Source organism: Aquarana catesbeiana, linkage group LG10 (genome assembly GCF_042186555.1).
Source record: "Aquarana catesbeiana isolate 2022-GZ linkage group LG10, ASM4218655v1, whole genome shotgun sequence".
Lineage (NCBI taxonomy): Eukaryota > Metazoa > Chordata > Amphibia > Anura > Ranidae > Aquarana > Aquarana catesbeiana.
In genome coordinates, this window is record NC_133333.1 from 44,980,058 (window position 1) to 44,997,614 (window position 17,557).

At 44.1% G+C, this 17,557-nt stretch overlaps 1 protein-coding gene across 1 annotated transcript in view; it reads right to left on the reverse strand.

Annotated features, from left to right (window-relative positions):
• Positions 1-17,557, reverse strand: part of LOC141110645 (cell adhesion molecule CEACAM1-like) — a 140,144-nt gene that overhangs the window by 66,564 nt on the left and 56,023 nt on the right. Inside the window, exon 5 of the mRNA XM_073602112.1 lies at positions 5,769-5,898. Within this exon, the coding sequence (XP_073458213.1) occupies positions 5,769-5,898 (130 nt within the window). The remainder of the gene's footprint in view (positions 1-5,768; positions 5,899-17,557) is intronic.

Sequence of the window (17,557 nt, forward strand, 5' to 3'; positions counted from 1 at the left end):
AGCAGAAAATCTCTCAGGTGTGAACACGGCCTCCATCTGCCCAACAACAAATTGCCCGAAAAAAAAAAAACAAAAAAAAAAAAAAAACATAAAAAGTGCAAACACAAATCGTGGTAAAATCAGGCATGCAAAAAAATGCACAATGTAGCCCAGGGGCAGAATATGCTATACCTTATGGATGGGACATGCTGGAGAACCTGCTTAAATAAAGACATATCTATCTTTATTAGGTACACCTTGCTAGTACCATGTTGGACCCACTTTTGCCTTCAGAACTACTTTAATTCTTCATGGCATAGATTCAACAAGGTGTTGGAAATAATCCTCAGAGATTTCAGTCCATATTGACATGATAGCATCACACAGTTGCTGTAGATTTGTTGGCTTCACATTTCCACCAAATCCTAAAGGTGCTCTATTGGATTGAGATCTGGTGACTGTGAAGGCCATTGGAGTACAGTGACCTCATTGTCATGTTCAAGAATCCAATGGTGAGATGATTTGATCTTTGTGACATGGTGCATTATCCTGCTGGAAGGAGCCATCAGAAAATGGGGACACTGTAGTCCTAAAGGGATGGACATGGTCAGCAATAATACTCAGGTAGGCCGTGGGCTTTAAACGATGCTCAATTGGTACTAAGGGGCCTAAAGTGAGTCAAGAAAAAATCCCCCACACCATTACACCACCACCACCAGCCTGAACCATTGATACCAGGCAGGATGGATCCATGCCTTCATGTTTACACCAAATTCTGACCCTACCATCTGAATGTCGCAGCTGAAATTGAAACTCATCAGATCAGACAACATTTTTACAATCTTCTATTGACAAATTTCTGCAAATTGTAGCCTCAGTTTTCGGTTCTTAGCTGACAGGGGTGGCAACCAGCGTGGTCTTCTGCTGCTGTAACCCATCTGCTTCATGTTTCAATGTGTTGTGCATTCAGGCGGTATTCTGCATACCTTGGTTGTAATGAGTGGTTATTTGAGATACTGTTGCCTTTCTATCATCTCAAACCTGTCTGCCCATTCTCCTCTGACCTTAACAAGTTATTTTCTTGCACACAGCTGCTGCTCACAGGATATTTTCTCTTTTTCGTACCATTCTCTGTAAACCCGAGAGATGGTTGTGTGTGAAAATAACAGTAAATAAACAGTTTTTTAACCACTTCCCGCCCGGCCCATAGCAGATGATGGCCGGGCGGTGGTTCCGTTATCCTGACTGGGCTTCATATGACGTCCAGCAGGATAACATGCCGTCGTGCACCCGCGGGGGCGTGCATCGCGGCGATCGGTGGAGCGGTGTGTCAGCCTGACACACCGCTCCACCGATCTTGGTAAAGAGCCTCCGGCGGAGGCTCTTTACCACGTGATCAGCCGTGTCCAATCACGGCTGATCACGATGTCAATAGGAAGAGCCGTTGATCGGCTTTTCCTCACTTGCGTCTGACAGACGCGAGTAGAGGAGAGCCGATCAGCGGCTCTCCTGACGGGGGGGTCTGCGCTAATTGTTTATCAGCGCAGCCCCCCTCAGATCACCACACTGGACCACCAGGGATCGTCACTAGGACCACCAGGGAAGGGGTAACATGTGGATGGCCAGGTATGTACCCCATGGCCATCCACATGTGCCCAATGTGCCCAATCTGTGCCAATCAGTGCCCACAAATGGGCACTGATTGGCACCATTATGTTTCAGTTATGCCCAGCAATGCCACCAATAAATTTTATCAGTGCCACCAACCAGTGTCATCTGTCATTGCCCATCGGTGCCACCTGTCAGTGCCCATCAGTGCCACCCATAAGTACCCATCAGTGCCCTCCATATGTACCAATCAATGCCACCTATGAGTGCCCATCAGTGCCACCTATGAGTGCCCATCGGTGCCACCTATGAGTGCCCATCAGTGCCGCATACCAGTGCCACCTATCAGTGCCGCCTATCAGTGCCCATCATCAGTGCCACCTCACCAGTGCCACCTCATTGGTGCCCATCAGTGCCGCCGTATCAGTGCCTGTCATTGAAGAAGAAAACGTACTCATTTACAAAAAATTTTAACAGAAACAAAGAAAAACGTGTTTTTTTTCAAAATTTTCGGTCTTTTTTAATTTGTTGCGCAAAAAATAAAAACCAAAGAGTTGATCAAATACCACCAAAAGAAAGCTCTATTTGTGGGAACAAAATGATAAAAAATTTAGTTTGGGTACAGTGTTGTATGACCGCGCAATTGTCATTCAAATTGCGACAGTGCTGAAAGCTGAAAATTGGCCTGGGCGGGAAGGTGTCTAAGTGCCTAGTATTGAAGTGGTTAAGTACTCAGACCAGCCCATCTGGCACCAACAACCATGCCACATTCAAAGTCACTTAAATCCTCTTTCTTCCCCATTCTGATGCTCGGTTTGAACTTCAGCAAGTCGTTTTCACCACATCTAGATGCCTAAATGCATTGAGTTGCTGCCATGTGATTGGCTGATTAGCAATTTGTGTTACCAAGCCATTGAACAGGTGTACCTAATAAAGTGGCTGGTGAGTATATGAAGAAAATGCCACTTGGTGGCCAAACTTGGTATTTTTGTGGTTTCCATAAAGCTAAGAAGCTATGAAATGGTTCCAGCAGGGAGGACATTGGTACCCTAAAACAAAGATGCACCTTTAAACATTAACCAGATTTGGTTGAACCCTTTATCCTAAGTTCACATCTATGCGGGTGGCGAGAATAGCACCTGTTCCTGCAGCCACCCGCAGCCAAAACATACTGCTCTACAGAGGCACGCAGGGCTGCCATTTATTCTTAATGGCACCCCCCATGCATCTCAAACCACAGCACATTTATGGATATGGGAACCGCAGGCAAATTGCATGGTGCAAACGCATTTTGGAAAGGCGCAATCACCTTTATTTAGCTGAAAATGCAGGCAAATCCGGGCCGCAAACTCACCAAGGTGTGAACCAAGTCTAAAGGGTTAATCCACATCAGCAAGCTGTGCTGAATGCATAGCCACCAATGTGTGCTGGGAGACAAATGGATTGATTTACAAAAAATTGGAGAGGGCAAAATCTGGTGCAGCTCTGCAAAAAAAAAAAAAAAAAAAATCAGCTTCCAGTTGTCTTTTTGTCAAAGCTTAAATGAATACGTTGAATTTAGAAGCTGGTTCCTATGCACAGCTGCACCAGATTTTACACTCTCCACTTTAAAGCTGGCACCATACGTTAATAAATTTTCCTATTCAATTTCCTTTAGGAAGGTAGGTAGCAGTGTTGCCAACCTACCAGATTGAAATTTATTGACACAACACCCAAAATTTACTGGCACAGCCACGTTTTTACTACCATTTCCAAAATTACAGTTTTAAGTGCAAATTTCTATATTTAGGCTACAAACAAGTACAATAAGAAATTAGCAATATGATTTAAAGGGGTTGTAAAGGTTCAGTTTAAAAAAAACAAAAAAACAACAACAAACAAACATGTCATACTTACCTCCGCTGTGCAGTTGGTTATGCAGCGAGTGGCCCCGATCCTCCTCTTCTGGGGTCCCTCCACGACGCTCCTGGCTCTTCCTCTTCTCGAGTGTCCCGTCAGAGAAGCACTCTCCAACGGGGCACCCGTGCAGGCATGCCTGCTGCTGCGTGTGTTGACACAGACAGCAGGACTCGGCCCCACTCCCCACGTCATTGGATTTGATTGACAGTAGCGGGAGCCAATGGCTGTGCTGCTATCAATCCATCCAATCAGGACATAAGACACCAGCCAGAGCTGGTGTGCTCATTCCCGTTGCGGGAATTACAGGGCTCAGGTAAGTATAAGGGGGGCTCGGGGGAGCTGCTGCAGTAAAGAAGGTTTTTCACCTTATTGCATAGAATGCATTAAGGTGAAAAACGCTGAGGGTTTAAAACCCCTTTAACATGATATTAAGGCAAAAAACATTTCTTATAGTAAGTCACAGCCATATTTTTTACTGGCAACTAGGGATGGGCCGAACACCCCCTGGTTTGGTTTGCACCAGAACATGCGAACAGGCAAAACATTTGTTTGAATACACAAACACTGTTAACCTCCCTGGCGGTATGATTATTTCGGATTTTAGGTGCTGAAAGCGGTACCATTATTTTGCATGGAAATTTGGCGTTTTATATTGTAGGTCTGTAAATCTTAACAATAACACACTTAAATCTGTCCAAACCAGAGTCTAGTAGATATCCCGGGTATGATAAAGTTTGAAACACAAAAACATAAATTATAATATAATAAATAAAAATAAATAATAAAAAAAAATAAAAAAAAATAGTAATAAAATAAATTTCCCCACAATTCACTATCGCTCAATTCTGCAAGTGTTCTAATTTATTATCGCTGTTTTCTAGCTGGTCTAAAGCCACTTTTGACGTAAAGGGACACTTTTTGGTTGCTATGGACAATCTCCAGTTTCCAGGCAGAAAGAACAGTGTATATCATGTAAAACTGCATGCAGGGCATGGGCCAGAGCACTGGGGACAAAAGGGATGTGAAATCATTTCATACAGTACTGTAATCTGTAAGATTACAGTACTGTATGTGTTATGATTTTGACAGTTTTTTGAATTTGCCGCCAGGCTCCGCCCCCGTGCGTCGCGCCGCTCGCAGGGAACGGAGCCTGGCACGGAGAGGCTCGGACACTGCAAGTGACATCGCAGGATCCCGGGGACAAGGTAAGTAACGCCGCCCCAGGATCCTGCAATGCGATCCCGAGTGTGGCTCGGGGTTACCGCTAATGGTACTGAATTTTAACCCCGAGCCACACTCGGGAAAACCGCCAGGGAGGCTACAGTCTATGGGACACGAACATGAAAAATCAAAAGTGCTCATTTTAAAGGCTTATATGCAAGTTATTGTCATAAAAAGTGTTCGGGGTTCCCCTGTGGGGGAATCCCATGCCGTTTTTATCACTGAACTTTTATGTGTATTGCCGGACCGACAATTCATTAATAGCCGCGAGTAGTTTTTAATGACTTTTTTTTCTTTAGAAATGTCATTTTGCTCTCGGACTGTTATAAACACGGGAAACAGGCGCCACTTTACAGGCATACTATAGACACCCCCCAGGTACGAAATTTAAAGGAATATTTCACTTTTATAGTTTCACTTTAAGCATTATTAAAATCACTGCTCCCGAAAAAACGGACGTTTATAAAACTTTTTTTTGCATTGATCCATGTCCCCTGGGGCAGGACCCAGGTCCCCAAACACTTTTTATGACAATAACTTGAATATAAACCTTTAAAAGTCTATGGGAGAAATCAAAAGTGCTAATTTTAAAGGGTGTTCTGCGGCTTTCGAATTTGCTGCGAACATCCCAAATTGTTCGCTATTCGGCGAACACCCGATGTTTGAGTCGAACTTACGTTCGACTCAAACTTTGAGACCATACCTACTGACAACCTTTTTTTCCCGTCACTGGCATTTACTGACAGGAGAAAAGTGCCCATTTTTTACTGGCTGCCAGTAAAAATACTGGCGGTTGGCAACACTGCTAGGTAGTGCCAGCCTGGTTGCATACAAATTTAAAGTGTTTAGGTTTGACCTCATATTATATGGTTTTGATAAATCTAAAGGAAAACTGTACAAGAAAATTGTATAATGTATGGTCAGCCTTAGTAACTTTTTTTTTTTCACAGAACTTTACTAAAATGTCACAATCAACAACATTGTGATAAGGTGGTCTGCAGCACTGGACAAAAAATGACTGTTTTCAAGTAATTTTGCTATGTTTTGTCTAATAGACTTACTTTTTGCGCCTTCTGTGAACAACAAACAGGTACACTAATGCAGCAACAAGAACTAGCAGTAAGATGACTGCAATCACGATTCCAATGATTAGTCCCAGCTTGTTCTCAGGATTGTCTGGGGTTGAAAATTCTGATAAAAGATCAAATTTTGAAGGTCAGTGACACATTACACATTTTTGTTTAAGTTAAAACTTTTGTAAAATCAGACATGGAAGACAGATCACTATGAACAGCATCTTTCTTATCACACCAGTTTTTAGAAATCATTCTTGGCATGTACTGAGCTCATTATCACGTGTTTGTGAAAGGTCATAATTCCTGAAAATGAAACTCAGGAAACACATGATTGTGTTCTCTTAAAGAGTCCAATGATATTTGATATTTGAGTTTTAGATGCCGGCCAGAGACTTGACTTAACCACTAGCTTTGCAAGTATCTCTCGTGGTTACATCTCGGCACCTAAATTCTCAGTTTTGCCCGCCTACCAAGGCCTTTAGCAAGGGGATCCTACTTCCCACATTGGAGGACAGTGAGCCTCTGTGGCTGGGAAGACAGAACTAGGATCCAACTGCTCAAAACCCCGAAAGGGAAGAAAGTCAATGGAAGACATCATCAATCAGCACCCATCCAAAACCACAATATCAGTTTTCTGTACAATGGACCAATATTAACAAGCATGGATGAGCAGCAAAAGCACACCCCATAGTTAACTGACCTCTCTGATCATGTCTGAGAGTCTCTGTGATGCTCAACAAATAACAATTATGTTTGGGTTGAAGAACGGATAATTGCAAGTCAATAAAAGTGTCACTAAACCCACATCATAAAAATCTATCAATAAATGGTGTATTACGTGCTGTTCAAACTTAGTCACTATGGGATTCGTTTTCTGTATTCTGCAAAAAAACTGGTCTTGTCCCCAATTCAGCTAGGAATTTTGAAGATGCGGTGGCAACTCTGCACATGCTCAGTTTTCAGTTAGTTTCTATGCTGAGCATTTCCTCCCTATCACATCTGAGCAGCCCATGTGACTATACAGTCACACATGTGGGTGTATACACAGTGGTAAACACAGCCCACTCCCTCCCTCCTCCTCCATGCCCACTAACCAGCTAAACACAATGGGGGTGGGATACTACATGTAGATTAATGGAGGCTTCACCTCCCTCTTATCCTAAAACACAGGCTGGAGGGGTGTGACACAGCCCGTGACTGGCAAAAATCCACCCATACATTGTTATTTCCACAAAATAATAAAGATTTAATTCCAAATATATATTTGTATGACAATTTTAAACATCTTATTGATATTATTTATTTTTACTCTGTATTCCAAAGGCTGCCTTTTTTTTTGTGTGTGAACATGTGACCAGCAGCAGAGGACTAGAAGCTCCTCCTGCTTATGTTTCCCTGCAGACAAACTGGGAAAGAGCTGGGTCATGTGACAGCTGTATATCGATTGGAAAAAAAAGGTACTTAAATGTTTTATTTTTCTATTAAAATAATTACAGTGCCATCATCCACATACAGAAATAGAAGGGACAATTTAAATTATACAGTGATTGTTTAGTATCACTTTAACCACTTCAGCTCTGGTGGGGTCTACAGTTTTCCAAAGGAAGAAGAATATGTGCTTGCCATGAGCGGTAGAACTATTTTTGTAAAGTCAAGCTCCGGTGATATCACATTAACCACTTCAGCTCCGGAAGGCTTACCCCTCTTAATGACCAGGCCATTTTTTGTGATACGGCATTGCTTTGCTTTAACTGACAATTGCTCGTTCGAACCAAAACAAAATTTATGTCATTTTTTTCCCCATAAATAGAGCTTTCTTTTGGTGGTATTTGATCATCTCTGCGGTTTTAATTTTTTGCACTATAAACAAAAAAAAAAAAACGACAATTTTGACTTTTTTGCTATAATAAATATCCCAAATTATTAAATAAAAAAAGTCTTCATCGGTTTAGGCCAATATGTATTCTATATATTTTTGGTAAAAAAAAAAAACAAAAAAAAAATGTAATAACCGTATATTGATTGGTTTGCTGAAAAGTTATAGCGGCTACAAAAAGGGGATAGGTTTTATGGCATATATATTTTTTTTTTTACTAGTAATGGCGGTGATCAGCGATTTGTATTGGGACCGCGACATTGCGGCAGACAGATCGGACACTTTTGACACTCTTTTGGGACCAGTGATATTTATATAGCGATCAGAGCTATATAAATGCACTGATTACTGGTACTGTATAAATGTCACTGGCAGGGAAGGGGTTAACACTAGGGGGCAGTTAAGGGGTTAAGTGTGTCCTAGGGAGGTGTTTCTAACTGTGGGGTGAGTGTACTGACTGGGAGTACAGAGAGATCGCTGTTCCTGACCACTAGGAACAGACGATCTGTCAGGGGAGTACAGAGAAAACGGGGATCTGCGTTGTTTACATTGACAGATCCCCATTCTGGCTCTCTGTGGAGCGATCGTGGGTGGCCAGAAGACATCGCGGCCACCGGCCGCGCGTGCCGGCTATAGCCATTAAAAGGGACCACTGTACCGCAATGCAATTCGTGCAGCACAGCCAACCTGCTGCAATATTACTCTGGTGGCTGGTTGCCAAGTGGTTAATATAACTTATGTGCACCTCATTTGGAATAGACACATGTATTTTTCAGGTTAAGGGTAAATGGTCTCCTATGTCCATTGCCTCAACTACATTACCCTGACTGATAGCACAGCTTATATATGGCTTAACAGGGGACCCTTCAGTTGCTTTTTTTCTTATTCAAACGTGGTCTTATATGACATGCTGAGAAGGAGATGTGGCTACCAAAATTGAAATCTCTCCATATCCCATAGCACGGAGAAACTATAAAACTATTATAAAATACTAAAGCTAAAAAAAAAAAAAAACCTATAAAAACCGGAGAAAATTAATGTCTTAAAGTATACAGCCAGCACATAGTTACCAACCAACATCTTTGAATGATAAGCTCAGAGAATAAAACATAAAACCTGTTTTTGTCACTATGGGCAAGCTCTGACGTTTTATAACAAGCTTAGAAAAACCGCTCTCCATTAGAGTTCCCATATGTTTTTGTTGCTGCATGCACATATAAAGCCAGGAACGATGCTGAAACAGCGGAATGAGTATGGGGAAGACCTCATCAGGTTTAGGTTTCTCCTTCAATGGCTAATCAGCAGCCTTGGGCTATATTGTTGACCAATCGGTGCCACTAAAGCAGGAGGCCATACACAGTGTGAATTTTTTCCCTTCAAAGAAATTTGCATGATTCCCCCATCAATACAGACAGTGTTGACAGGGCAATCAGCAATTGTCTTCTCCGGCGGGGGGTGGGAGGAAGCTGTTTCTGCCGGGAGAGGACAGTAATTAATCGCTAGCGGCTATAGCAGCCGCTAGCTATAATCTCAAGAGAATCTGGCAGGTTGGTTGCACCCAAGTTGAACAATTGATCAACTTGGTAATTCAGCCTGCCTATTAGGCCTCGTACACGCGGTCTGATTTTTGTCAAAAGCGCGTGTGCAGGATTTTGTCTAGCATACTAACTATCCGCAAATTGTCATTTGACAAACACGAACGTAGTGACTTACTATGAGAGTATAAAGAGGAAGATCATTTCTCAAGCGCCATCCTTTGGGCCCCTTCTGCTAATTTCGTGTTAGTAGAATTTTGGCAAGTGTCGATTTGCGATGTTTTAGATCGTACAAAACAAATGCCTTTTAAAATAAGTTTGACATAACAACATGCAAAGCAGCTTCATTATTATCCCATTAAAGAATATGAGAATTAAGACATTTTATCAATTGCTGCAACACGAATGGTAATTCTAAATTACGAACAGTAGTTTACAAGACCGAACTCTTCCAAGTCGTTCCTTGATTCCGAGCATTGTTTGTACTTTCGACTTTTGTGTGACGATTTCTATACTGACCATCCAAAAATCAGATGTTGAGTTCACATCCAACAAAAATGTTCTAGTCTGCACATCTATCTTTTGTCTGACGAAAAAGCCAAATCGGGTGTTGAATGCACCGTACTAACGTTCCGAAAATCCGCAGACAGCTAGACTTACGAATCCTCCCTTCTGATTTTTATATTGTGTGTACGAGACCTAAGGGTTCAAATTGAACCATGCATGTCCGGCCTAAAAGGTGCTTTTACACTCCTCTATTGAAAAAACTCATATGTGTTTTTTATGCGTTTCTGGTGTATTTTCTTATTGCCTGACTCCCAGCCTGCAGCTGTCACTCATGGACCTGGGACTCAAAATAAATGGACCCCGGTGTTTTTTTAATGGAGAGCTGAATTTTGGTTTACCAAAGATGCAGCATTCAGGACTTTTCACACCCGCAGAGCAGTGGTATGAGAAGTCCCATAGGTTTTAAAGGGAAAAATTTTCATTGGGTTTTTCTTGGGTTTTTAGCAAGGTAAAAGAGCAGAAAAAAATGCATCAGTGTGAAAGAGCCTTAATGCTGCTGCAATGGATATTGAGGGGTTCCTGTGTTTTCTGTCAGGGGTGCCTGGATTGAAAGAATGGCTGCACACAATTAATTCCTTTGTCATTTAAAATAGTTCTTATATACAAATTAATACAGTGTATTTAGCTTTTTTTTTTTTTTTTTTAAATGGAACTTCCGCTTATCCGCTTCCTCCCCCCCTCCGGTGTCACATTTGGGACCTTTCAGGGGGAAGGGGGGGAGCAGATACCTGTCTAATACAGATATTTGCTCCCACTCCCAGCAATAGTTCCCCCGCATTATCGGCGGCAATCTACGCTTTGTCCAGCAACTCCTCCGCCCCCCCCCCGCTGTCTTCTGGGAGACACACAGGTCCCAGAAGACAAGCAGGGACCAGTCAGGACGTGCAGCGCGACTCGCGCATGCACAGTAGGGAACCAGGCCGTGAAGATGCTGGCGCCTCCACCCAGAGCCAAGGGATGAGTCAGCTTCGGGTGGAGACATGGCAGGCGCCCTGGACAGGTAAGTGTCCTTATTTTCAAAGTCAGCAGCTGCAGTTTTTGTAGCTGTTGACTTTAATTTATAATTTTTTTCGGAGGAACTCCACTTTAAGTTTTAAAACGGTATTATCTAAACCCAAAATACAAAAATGTTATATATCACAGTTTACCAATCCTTAAATGTGGTCATTGCATTCGTTTTTTTTCCCCTTAACTTTCACCCTGTGAACAAAAACAAAAAACAAACAAAAAAAACAAACTAATGCAGCCACCACATCTAAGAACTGGTAAATGGCAATATATTACATTTGTGTTTTTGAGTTTAACCACTTCCCGTCCCGGTGATTCTGAAGCTGGAAAAAGTAATCTGACTAAAAAAAAAAAGTAAAGTACCCTTGTCCCACCATCAAAGTCCAGACCTAAATCCAATTGAGAATCTGTGGCAAGACGTGAAAATTGCTGTTCACAGATGCTTTCCATCCAATCTGATAGAGCTTGGACTATGTTACCAGCTTTTCACATCTAGAGTGACATTTTTGCCCATTATTCTTTGTAGAACCACCTTTCGCTGCAATTACAGCTTTACAGCAAGTCTTTTACAAAGTATTGACTCAGGGGGGCGGAATACAAATGCACGCCACACTTTTCACATATTTATTTGTTAAAAAATTTGAAAACCATTTATCATTTTCCTTCCACTTCACAATTATGTGCCACTTTGTGTTGGTCTATCACATAAAATCCCAATAAAATATATTTACGTCTTTGGTTGTAACATGGTGAAAAATTTCAAGGGGTATGAATACTTTTTTCAAGGCACTGTATTTACTTAGGCCCCTTTCACACTGGGGCGGTGGGGGCGTCGGCGGTAAAACAGCGCAATTTTTAGCGCTGTTTTACCGCGGTATTCGGCTGCTAGCGGTGTGGTTTTAACCCCCCGCTGGCGGCTGAAAAAGGGTTAAAACCCCTCATACAGCGCGGCTATAGCCGCGGTATAGCCGCGCTGTCCCATTGATTTCAATGGGCAGGAGCGGTGAATACATCTCTCCTGCACCGCTCCAAAGATGCGACTCGCAGGACTTTTTTTACCGTCCTGCCAGTGCACCGCTTCAGTGTGAAAGCCCTCGGGCTTTCACACTGAACAAACAGTGGAGGCTGTTTAGGGGCGGTTTGCAGGCAGTATTTTTAGCGCAATAACGCCTGCAAAACGCCCCAGTGTGAAAGGAGCCTTAGCTTAACATCATCTTTTATATTTTACTAAAAAGGGTGTATTATATTGTGTTTTTGCATTTGAAAAAGCACTGCCCAAATATTGTGTGACATAAAAATATGCAACACCGACCATTTTATTTACTAGGGCCTCTGCTTAAAAAAATATTTTATGTTTGGGGGTTCTAAGCGTTTTTTTTGTGTTATTAAAAATCTGTTATTTACAAAAAATGTTTTTTTACATGTACAGTAGGAGAGAGGAGCTGAGGAATAATAGGATTGGCCAGAACTAGAAATGGTTAATTTACTTTTGCTAATATTTAAAAGTCTATCCATATGTCTCTGTAATTTGGATTTAATTGTCTTACCATGAATAGCACACACCATACAGAAAATAGAAGTTCAGTAACCTTTAGAACCGGTTCACACTAGTCTGACAAGTGCTCTGACTTCCAGAGCACAAGTCTCAGGACATGTCAAAATCAATGGTTCCCTATAAGAGCCGCCTTAACTGGTTCCACTTGTATCGATCTGACTTGGAAAATGCCTCCTGCACTACTTTGGTCTGACTTGGGCACAATTTTAGTCCATTGATTTGACAGGAAGTCATCATCTTAACTGATCTGACAAATAAATAAACACATAACATGATGTTAACCCTCCCCTAAAGACCATACCAGACCCTTTGGATTTAAGGGGAAACCCCACACCCAAAAAATAAAAAGCCAGATCCTTATTCGAGCATGCAGCCCGGCAGGTCAAGAAACGGGGGGGGGGGGGAGCGAGCAAGCGCCCACCCCTCGCCCCTCCTGGACCATACCAGGCCCATTCCCTTAACATAGGGGGGGGTGGTTGCTTGACGAAGGGTCTGGGGGGGACCCCACGCCGTTTCTTTTTTCAATTTTGGCGTGGGATTCCCCCCTCAAGATTCATACCAGACTTAAAGCGGTTGTATACACGCTGAAATTTTTTTTTTTTTTTTTTTTTACCCCTGTAAAGCAAAAGGCATAATGAGCTAGTATGCACTTACCTTAGAACGAGGCGTCGGTATCTTACCTGGTCCACGCCGAGGTAGCTGACATGTTGCCTCGGCATGTCTTCCGGGTATCGCGGTTCCAGCGCTGTGAGTGGCTGGAGCCGTGATGTCATCACTCCATGCGCGCGGGAGATTTTATTTCCCGGCAAGGTCCGGCAGTTGCCCGGCCTTCAGCCGAGAATCCCCTGTGCGCATGCGCCGCTGCAGTCAGCGGCTCATAGCAAGGGGAATATCTCCTAAACCTGTACGTTTTTTTTACCTACAGGTAAGCCTTATTATAGGCTTACCTGTAGGTAAAAGTTTAAAAAAAGACTATACAACCGCTTTAAAGGGCCTGGTATGGTCGGCTCAAAGTCAGATCCCAATAATTCAAGTTGCATGGAAGTCGGGCATGAAGTCGCAGGGCAAAGTCAGATAGAGAGTCGTGCAACTTTCATGTCAGATCAGATGTGAACATAGCCTTACAAACACACTTTGCTTATTTAAATGGTTGAGAGTTCCCCTGTGAATCATAATAACCTTAGAAATTGCAGAAGGGCTATTTCCTCCATATATAATAGACTCTTTCAGTAAATTAATATACATTTTAATAGGAAAAGTGTGTTATTTCACATTTCCTGCCTTTGTCCATTTTCCTGCCCAGGGTTGCTTGTCATGAAAAAAAAAAAAAAAAAAAAAAAAAAAAAAAAAACAGGATTCTATGTTATAGCATTTCCTGAGTGCTGATACGGATTTGGCAGGCGAATTGGCAGATGTAAATACTGACAATCGTTGGTATGGGTATAGAAGACTACAAAATGTGTAAATGATGCCGGTCGTTTTTAAACACATTGTAATTGCATACATTCACTTCTATCTGCTGGGCTTTATGCATCACAGCCTGCATGGCCCAAGCCAGATATTACCACAGATAGACTGAAGGAGGCCGGAGACCTTGCTACATGTACTAACGAGAGCCTCTAGAGCCAGAGATAGCCGACATCCTTCTGTATGTAGTGGGTTGTGAGGCATAGTGGGTGCAAGGTGGGAGTTATTGGGCGCCAGACACTTCTTGAATGCAAAAGAGATGTTTATTTCTCTTACAAACTTTTATGGGGGAAAGAGGGTTAGGGCCAGGACACCCTTGAGTAGTTGCAAGTTCAATTAGCAGACTCCGAGACTTCAATAGGAGGACAGCCATGCAAGGAAAGGCCTCCAGCAAGAAGCCACATTTGCACGTGCAGGAATGCGGTCTCCTATGGCAACAGTCTTTAACAGTTCCTAACAGTTTCCTGATTCTCCATCGTGCCCGTTCGGTGAGAATACTGCTCCGGTACTTGCTTCAGTTACTGTGGTCCCTGGTAATAAGGAGGTTGGTCCCTTAGTGGCTTCCCTTCTACCTCCGACCACTGACAGGTTCTCCGGCCTGCATAACCATCATTTCTGGTTGGACTGCAAGCCGTAATCCCAACCCTGCGCTGCTCTCTTGCTCCTGAATAGGCCCTCAGACAGCCTAGCAGACAGATGCCCCCAGGATAGGCACAATCTCTGGCCTAGCAGCCCGGGGCAACATGACACACTCCCACCTAGACAGCCGTCCAGGTGGCACAGAACATAGATCACCTGACTCCACCCGAGTATATAGGCTCTCCCAGCAGGCCAAGGGAATCAAGAAAACCCCCATCCATTGGCTGAGATACCCCATTAAACCATAACCTTACCTTGGGTTGCCCTTCTTATATCTAGTACCACCAAGTACCCGGCCACCTGGTGGTAGAAGAGAAAAGTGCAATAAGGCCAAACTTAGGGAGAAATCAATAGATCTCTAACAATCAACCAGGATAACTACTCCTGACAAGTAAATTTGTGAGAAGCATCCCTGTATAAACTCAAGGGTGCTACATCCTCCCTCTGCCCAAAAAACTACTTCTCATGCTTGGGAGCTCAAATTATTTCTCTGCAAACTCTGAGAGCGAATGTCCTGGCAAAAAAACTGGGATGGGTGGGGAAAACGGGAAAGGGTTAACAATAGAACAGTATAGAAATATAAAACATATGTGTGGCGTACCACTTAAACGTAGATATCAAATAGTTATATACAAAAACTATGTTAAGTCATATAGGACAGTAAAGTATCAAAAATATTATGTACAATTTTAAAGGCAGGCCTAAGCAGCAACCTTGATAGCTCACTATTTATCTAAAATATATGTACAGTGATAATCTAGAAGTAGGTTAGTGTTTGTTTGCATATCCCTAATGTTCAAACCAAATCCTACACCGCACCTCAGTTAGCGTTACAGTGTGTAGGAGAAGCCACTTTGGCAATAATGGAGAATCATACCGTCGCCCTCCTCTATGGGGAGATCGGATATCACCTGGTGCGGTAAAACATGGTGCCACCCCCCCTCAGTCCTCCCCCCCTCAGACAAGCCATCTTACCAGACCCAGCAAAACAGCAGCAGTGATCCCTCTGGCTGGATGTTCCCTCACCCTGTGTTGTGTAGCGCTCTCTCTGGTGGCGCTGGGCAGTGTGGCTCTCTCGCTGGTGGCGCTGGACAGCGTGGCGCTCTCGCTGATAGCGCTGGACAGTGTGGTGCTCTCGCTGGTGGCCCTGGGTAGCGTGGCGCTCTCGCTGGTGGTCCTCGGTAGCGTGGCGCTCTCACTGGTGGCGCTGGGCAGCGTGGCGCTCCCTGGTGGCGCTGGGCAGTGTGGCGCTCTCTGGTGGCGCTGGGTAGCGTGACGCTCCCTGGTGGTGCTGGGCAGCATGGCGCTCTCTGGTGGCGCTGGGCAGCGTGGTGCTCTCGCTGGTGGAGCTGGACAGCATGGCGCTTTCTCTGGTGGCGCTGGCCAGCGTGGTGCTCACGCTGGTGGTGCTCTTTCTGGTGGCGCTGGGCAGAGTGGTGTTCTCTCTGGTGGTGCTGGGCAGCGTGGCGCTCTCTCTGGTGGCGCTGGGCAGCGTGGCGCTCTCTCTGGTGGCGCTGGGCAGCGTGGCACTCTCTGGTGGCACTGGGCAGCGTGGCACTCTCTCTGGTGGCGCTGGGCAGCGTGGCGCTCTCCCTTGAATAGTTTATTTAATGATAAGCATATACACCAACCCTGTTTTTAATGCAAGAGGCGATGGGGTGAAATGAAAGGGAAAGTAAATGGCTTAAGGGACTACATTTCCCATGATGCTTACCTAGTCTTTTGATTGGTTTCTGCTGTGGCCAATGGGGAGGGGGAAAAAAACGGGCAGGAAACTGGGTGGCAAATCTGAAAAGAGCCCCCTCCTCTCTTATCCTGCGTGGCTAACAGAAAAAGAGGAGGGGGTGAGCGGGGGGAAATGGTCCAACAGCCTGCCTCTTCCTTGTCACAGTGCCAGTACCTGCAGCCTCAGTCACCGCTTCACAGCTGGGGGGGGCTCGACATCACCCGCTTCTTGGAGGGTGTCACTGGGTGCTTTCCGCCTCCTCCTGCCTGGGGGTTCCCCACGTCCTCCTCGCTCTACTCCCCTGGACACAGACCCGCCCCACAACATGTAAGGATGCCAGTGGAGCAGAGTGGGTGGAGCATTACTCCGCCAGTTGTATGGCCAGTCACCGGCCACTCTATGGGGGTACTAGTCCCTCCCCCCTCACCTGGCCAAGTACGCTCCATACACTTGTACTGCACATAACAAGTGCCGCAGTACAGCAAGTCACCGGCCGCCGGGGATTGTATATGTGCGGAAGGCGGCCGTGCAAGACTCGGGAGGACGGGTGGGGGGGGTTTGTGTGGGGGGGGCGGCTATTTTGCCGCCCCCCCGCAAAGTGCCGCCCTAGGCCTGGGCCTTGTTGGCCTAGGCCAAGAGACAGCACTGTCTACCAAGTCAAATTTTGAGGATTGACCCATAATGAAGGCTGGGTTACAAAGCAATGGGTCCAAGGGAGTAGGTGTAGATTTGAATACATGCACTAACACCAATCTGTCCCATATATTTAATGAAAATGATAAGGTTGGGCATAAAATAATCAGTCTATCGTTAGCCCGCAGCCACATCAAATGACTGATCATCCAATTTAGGTATATACAATGTACATCTATGCACCCTGGGGTCTCTTATCTACCCATATGAATTTCAGCAGCTTCTGTTGAAACATCTTGAGTTCAGACATATTTATTGACACAGGAATGGTTCAGAACAAAAAAAAATATCCTTGGCAGGATATTCATTTTTATCTAGTTCAATCGATGGGACCACAACGGTGGGTTAGTTGGCCATCTACTGAGCTCATCCAATAGATTTCAATACAGTGGAGGGTAATTTTTTTTTTGGTACAAAGTGTGCAATGAAGGGGTTAAATATGTCTAAAGATGTCTAAATAGGGAAGAGCTTAATGACTGCCATTTAAAGAAAAATGAGTTTTGTATGGTATGGACAATGTGATCCTCTAAGGAGAAGTTTAACGCTAAGGATGTGGGGTAGTTTGCTTTAAGGCCTGAACTGGACATAAAATGTTGTAAAATTGTGTATAAGTTGGGAATAGATGCTACAAGGGAGGAAGGAAGCATCAATATGCCATATGCGAACAAGGAGCATTTGTGAACTGGCAACAGTTTTAATGCTCCCTTA